Here is a 6,870-nt window from a genome sequence, read left to right as displayed (position 1 = left end):
AACAGAATACATTTTCCCTCGTAATCCGGTCTTTAGCAGACAATACCATAATTTAGAACGATCAACAGAATCGAAAGCTTGTTTAAAATCGACGAACGCTACATACAATTTGTGTTTTCGGCGTGAAAGACGTTTTTGAATTATTGCATTTAATGTAAAGATGTGATCTGAAGTAGAATAGTTTTTTTGAAAACCGGCCTGAGTTTCTGGGATTAAGTCCCGCATATTTGCCCAATTTGTTATTCTATTATTTAATAAAGTTGTGAATATTTTGCCCAGAATACTCATAAGTGAGATGCCTCTATAGTTGTCAGGATCATCAAATTTCCCCTTCTTATGAAGAGGAACAATAACTGAAGAAGACCAGCTAGTTGAAAACATACCATTATCAAATAGTCTATTGAAACATTTTATCAGAAATGGCATGATTACGAATTCCGAACATTTTATTGTTTCTGTGATGATATAATCAGGACCTGCCGTTTTCCCGTTTTTTAAATGTGATATAGCATTGGATATTTCATTTTCTGATATTGGTGATTCTAGAATAAATTTATCCACATCCATGTAACATTCTGATGGTGAACTAACCATGTCATTTAAAACATCGTTATCTTGATCGATATCAAATACAGACATTATGATCTATGTCGAAACGTCGCATATACAGAATAAAGAAATTGTATATCCATAAACACTGTCCTCATTCTCCAACTCTTCAACTTCTAGAATGCCAATCAAAGAAGACATGAATATGTGCTGAAATACCGAAATGTAGAAATGACGGGTTCAAATAGTGCTGAAAAAACTCTCTTTTTCAGTAAAACCATGGCAATGAAATATATTGTTAATGTCATCGGCTGGGAGACTGTTCTACACACTTGACTTTATCTTTGATTTCTTTGGTTTCTTTGTGTCTGGAATATAGATGGTAGTGTACTTCAGTCTCCATTCCGTGGCATTCTTGTAGTATTCCTCTATAGTCTCCCCTGGGTAAGGCCGACGTCGACGTTTCTGGGGGATTTGAAACGTCTCTTCTCGGAACAGATCTCTGAGTTCCTTGTATTTGACCGTCCGACCAAACACAGCGATCTGGTAGAGGAACATGTCCAGTGTCCTCATCAGCTCTGGTTTCACATAGTGGAAGCTTATAGTCAGCTGTGAGCAGCACTCTGGACCCTGCGTCGAAAAACAGAATTAACTCAGCAACGCAACTGCATATTACATATTTTTTTATTTTTCTTTATTATTTTTATTAGGCCCAGAAGTTTGATAAAATACCGATTGCACGATAACCCCAAATCAGCTGATCACCAATCCCACTTTTCTGTCTGCTTTATCTAGGGGCGAAATTATGCACACACAGAATCCAGACAGGGCCACTTACGTAAGTAGAGAATAACCCACGTGGTACCAGTGAGTACGGGAAATATGTCCCCCGTGAAATTAATGTTCACTGTCCCGAGCTTTAGCGATATCGGTTCCGGCAACACTATACCTTGCTACGTCCATTTCATCGTGTACAGTGTTTATCACATACACGTGAAAGGAATTTAGTGGTTGTATAATTCTCGTTACACGTCCAGTAATGTAGCCGTCCACCTTGACAAGGTAATAGACGTTGATTGCAGTTAACAGGGTTTGTTTACAAAATACGATTAGATAATTTTATGAAATATAACTCCAAATCCTGTATGTTTTTTTCTCTCTTTTAACATGTCGAAAAGGTGCGATTACGGCACGGTCAATTCATCAAGAAATCGATGAAATATTATGAATGAATGTAGTGGTGTGAAAGTAGTTCCGACATCCAATGAAAATGTACATTTATACGATCGACCAATCAATGTCGAGAATCACTAAATTACACACAGTATAAATTTCAAAAAGGTATTACACGGGATCTCCTCACCCGTAGGGTACTACTGCAATGTAATCACTTTTAACTACTAAAATATATTAATCAGAATGCGTATTGTCCACCGCTGCCATTGTCCAATGACCATTGCCCCACCAATTTCAAATATTACTGAAGACACCATCAGCCAGTTAATCCTGAATGTATATTCTCTGACTCAATGACAAAAAAAGAATCAATTTTACACGTACAATCCGCTTGATTTCATTTGAGACCTATGAATTGCTCACTAACAGAAAGTCTAATAATTGCAACAAAACCAAACTTGGCACAATCGCGGACCAACTCTGATGATTTGTCTCATAATTTTAGACTCCCGAATACAAAAACTTGTTTAACGAATGATCATTATTTTGTTGTAACTTTTCGCTTTTTATTTACGAGGGGGGACCACTTGCTGGTAGAACAGCCAGGTGTGCGAGTTGCACGTGTGAAACTGAAATTTCACTACACACGCTGGTTGATGACCTGGATGTCCTCGTAAAGGTAGAGGTAAGTGACAACAAAATAATGATCGTTTGTTAAACACCTTTTTTGGACTGTAAGGGTTTAGATACAGTGAGTGAGGTGGGTGTAACCGTGTTATGTATGCCAGACATAGAAGTGCGAAATAATGATGGCCCAGACGTCTAGCGCTTTGGTGAAACACACGAACAACAGACACAATCCGTGTCAACACGATCACAAGTGTCTGGCTTGTCCAACTCTGACAAGCAATTGCGCCCCCTTAAATGACAGGGTCATTTGATATATTAGCAACAGATGCTTAAAGTTATGACAGCCGTGGATGTACAGGGAATTTTCAATACATTAATTTATAGCTGAAAATGTTTTCTTTTCGAAAATGGTCTAGAAAAAGATCTAAACAGGCAAATGTCCACAGTGAAGACTAGGTTAAGTTAGGTCACGAGGGTTTATTCCTTATATTCAGGTTACAGTCAGGTTATTACACATTATTTCCATGAGGCTAATCCAAGATACATAGAGGTACTGAACGACCTTCCGTGTAATACCAAACTTATTAAACGAGTTAATGATTCGGTATCAAACGAGCGAAAGCGAGTTTGATAGTAAATCTTTCACGAGTTTAATATAAACGGTATTTAACGGAAGAGAGCTTGGTATTCTGTTTGTTACTCTCCAAACTAAATTGATAGAAACTGCCTACAGTGTGATGACTCCCATATAAATCTTCTGCGAGTCAAGCAAGGTTTAATACCATTACGACAGAGGCATTATCATTTTGACGTCATAACTGTAACCATTCTGACGTCATATGTCTAGCGGTATTACACTAGTGTAATATTGCCGCAAAAATATTACACTGTAGTATCTTCCACGGACGAGTAATAAAAGCATGTTCATATTTCCTGCCATGAGGCAATTCGGCCATCTTGCATTGTTACATGTGAAACTAGGAACTGTAAAATTTAAAACTATACCTCAAGAGCCTGAAAATAACTTGATTAAAGGAAACGAAATTGGATTTAATAAAAGAAAACAATGTCATCCAGAACAGAGAGAGGATGCGCTAGAATAACAGAACCTTGCCCACCATAACAGAGTAACGTCAAGCCACATTGATCATTCACCGAACAACAACAAGAACATCAGCTTACCGAGTGGTATTTATGGGCGGAGAAACCGGCAACAAAGTTGGCCTGACCAACTTGGAAAGTTTCCGGAGCTGCAGCGTGGAAGGTTGATCTGTTGTACTTGTCTAGTGATAGATAGGTGGATACTGCAACCTTGTACATACATCGCCCTGTCTCGATGTCCTCACTTCCGCCTGCGTGACGACACCTACCGGGTACCTTGTAACCCTGCTCTACCAACCGACGCAGAGCCTCCCTACTGATAGCGTATCCTGCTCCACCACCCATGTACCCATTAGGTGAGAAGGGTGCAAAATGGTCTCCAACGTACACGGGTTTGCTGGAGTTGAGATGAGCTAGGAGAAATTTCAGATTTTCCACAATGACATAAGTGTCATCATCCGCCTTTAGGAACCAGTCATACTGGTCTAGTGATGTTGTGTACATGTGTGTGAAGGCAAAGACGATTTTCTCAGTTAGGGTTCCATGGGCGTCGGGTATGTTCACTCCTAAAATGTCGGGCACTGCTTTGTTGGTGGTCATGACATACAGCATATTGTCACATCTTCTACCCCACGTCTCGTTCACGGCTTTCAGCTTCGTCTCCATGTTCTTCTCCCTGGTGGTGATGAAGCAGGCCAGGCGGACCTTCCTGGACAGAGCTTCAGCCAGGGAACTGTCCACGGCTACTGCAACAGGACAACAGTAGGGTGTTAGGGCAATTATTGCAACAGGACAACAGTAGGGTGTTAGGACAATTATTGCAACAGGACAACAAAAGGGTGTTATGACAGTTATTGCAACAGGACAAGAGTAGGGTGTTATGACAATTATTGCAAGAGGACAACAGTAGGGTGTTATGACAATTAGTGCAACAGGACAACAGTAGGGTGTTATGACAAGTATTGCAAGAGGACAACAGTAGGGTGTTAGGACAATTATTGCAAGGGGACAACAGTAGGGTGTTATGACAATTATTGCAACAGGACAACAGTAGGGTGTTAGGACAATTATTGCAACAGGACAACAGTAGGGTGTTATGACAATTATTGCAACAGGACAACAGTAGGGTGTTAGGACAATTATTGAAAGAGGACAACAGTAGGGAGTTAGGACAATTATTGCAACAGGACAACAGTAGGGTGTTAGGACAATTATTGCAACAGGACAACAGTAGGGTGTTATGACAATTATTGCAACAGGACAACAGTAGGGTGTTAGTACAATTATTGCAAGGGGACAACAGTAGGGTGTTAGGACAATTATTGCAACAGGACAACAGTAGGGTGTTAGGACAATTATTGCAACAGGACAACAGTAGGGTGTTAGGACAATTATTGCAACAGGACAACAGTAGGGTGTTATGACAATTATTGCAAGGGGACAACAGTAGGGTGTTATGACAATTATTGCAAGGGGACAACAGTAGGGTGTTATGACAATTATTGCAAGAGGACAACAGTAGGGTGTTAGGACAATTAGTGCAACAGGACAACAGTAGGGTGTTATGACAATTAGTGCAAGGGGACAACAATAGAGTGTTAAGACAGTTAGGCTGTTACATAACTACAATAGCGTACTGCATCATTTGTGGAGTCCTATAAACTTCTAGTGACGTCACACCATTGTTCATTTAGGTTCCTCGTTTATAGAGTAAACCTCTGCAGGATGTTTCCCGGGCATTCTGTGGGAAATCACAGGTATTTCTTGAGGAATAACTGGGGCTTTCCTGAGGAATAGCCCTTACCTTAAGTTTTAATTATTTTACTTGTAAAGTTTTGAAGATTGATAACTTTGTCTTGCTGTTACATAATACGATCGTAACATATCACAATGTTGAAAACTTCCAATATATTATATTGATGCCTGGTTTGGAACCTGCAACCCTTCGCTTACGTGGTTGGCTGTTTATCTGCTATCTCCATTAGATTTTTGCAGTATTTATGTCTCAAAAATATAAAAGTTGTTAACAAACTATCATTCAAAAATTAACAAAGTTCACTATTTGTTACGAGGGTTACGGGGGAGGAGAGATAATATTTTCATGACTACAAACCCAGCGTACAATTTTGACACATTAATGGTTTTGATGAAGGTGAAGTTTCTCCAACAATATAATGGGCCTAAAGCCCTGCTGGAGTAGGAAATAGCTTTTTAATCAACCAGAGATTATATTACTCTGCATGATAACAAAATGTTCATGAGCAACTCCTCCCTAGATACCCAGGGTAACCCAACCATTGCTTACCGAAATAGTTGTAGTCAGTTGAATGGTTTTGCATAATGTCAAAACCTGATCCATGGTAATCTTTGAGAAGTAGATGATTCTTGTATATCTACCACATCTAGGATTTTCTCAACAGTAGTAAAGCTTCAATGACTGAAAGCACAACCCTATTCTCCATTCGTCTGGATATAATGCTATATTTTGTAAAGTCACTTTCTAACAGACCAAAGGTGCCGACAGTATTGTATCATTGGATCTTTCTAGCAGATTCTGAAATAAAGATGATGTGATATCTGTGGATTTCAACTCACATGTGAAATCTTGGTTATTCCTTTCTCCGATAGTGACGTCATCCTTGTCCTTTAAAAACAGGTCAAGGCCGTCTTCCGTCAGGCGGATGTCGTCTTCATCAGCGCTATGATGAAATACGTTCCCAATAATCGATTCGTGTAGATGGGTCAAATCTCTTGAAAAACCTGTTGCTGAGTAATGACCAGGAAATATATTCATGAAACACTCCTTCATAACCAATAACTGGGTGTTAAACTGTTGACAGAGTACTGAAACTGCCTAACTGTGTGTGTTAAACAGTTGACAGAGTACTGAAACTGCCTAACTGTGTGTGTTAAACAGTTGACAGAGTACTGAAACTGCCTAACTGTGTGTGTTAAACAGTTGACTGAGTACTGAAACTGCCTAACTGTGTGTGTTAAACAGTTGACAGAGTACTGAAACTGCCTAACTGTGTGTGGTAAACAGTTGACAGAGTACTGAAACTGTCTAACTGTGTGTGTTAAACAGTTGACAGAGTACTGAAACTGCCTAACTGTGAGTGTTAAACAGTTGACAGAGTACTGAAACTGCCTCACTGTGTGTGATGAACAGTTGACAGGGTACTGAAACTGCCTAACTGTGTGTGTTAAACTGTTGACAGAGTACTGAAAGTGCCTAACTGTGAGTGTTAAACAGTTGACAGAAACTGCCTCACTGTGTGTGTTAAACAGTTGACAGAGTACTGAAACTGCCTAACTGTGTGTGTTAAACAGTTGACAGAGTACTGAAACTGCCTAACTGTGTGTGTTAAACAGTTGACAGAGTACTGAAACTGCCTAACTGTGAGTGTTAAACAG

At 39.7% G+C, this 6,870-nt stretch overlaps 1 protein-coding gene across 1 annotated transcript; it reads right to left on the bottom strand.

The window, feature by feature from the left end:
* Positions 1-757: 757 nt before the first annotated feature.
* LOC124264827 (glycoprotein-N-acetylgalactosamine 3-beta-galactosyltransferase 1-like) lies at positions 758-6,265 on the bottom strand. Its single transcript, XM_046699611.1, has 3 exons — positions 6,052-6,265; positions 3,538-4,202; positions 758-1,179 (listed from the first exon to the last, which is right to left on the bottom strand). The coding sequence occupies exons 1-3, from the start codon at positions 6,263-6,265 to the stop codon at positions 874-876; spliced, it is 1,185 nt and encodes a 394-aa protein (XP_046555567.1). The 3' UTR covers positions 758-873.
* Between the last annotated feature and the right edge of the window lie 605 nt (positions 6,266-6,870).

The sequence above is a fragment of the Haliotis rubra genome, unplaced genomic scaffold, assembly GCF_003918875.1.
Source record: "Haliotis rubra isolate DU_JTF1 unplaced genomic scaffold, ASM391887v1 Scf946, whole genome shotgun sequence".
NCBI lineage: Eukaryota > Metazoa > Mollusca > Gastropoda > Lepetellida > Haliotidae > Haliotis > Haliotis rubra.
This window is presented reverse-complemented; position numbering and strand designations above follow the sequence as displayed.

Coding starts and splice junctions, on each gene's coding strand:
- LOC124264827 (XM_046699611.1), bottom strand. CDS start 6,265: ATGAAGGAGTGTTTCATGAATATATTTCCTGGTCATTACTCAGCAACA. Junction 4,203..6,051: donor GAATAACCAAGATTTCACAT/GTGAGTTGAAAT, acceptor GTCCTGTTGCAG/TAGCCGTGGACAGTTCCCTG. Junction 1,180..3,537: donor CCGCCCATAAATACCACTCG/GTAAGCTGATGT, acceptor TTTTCGACGCAG/GGTCCAGAGTGCTGCTCACA.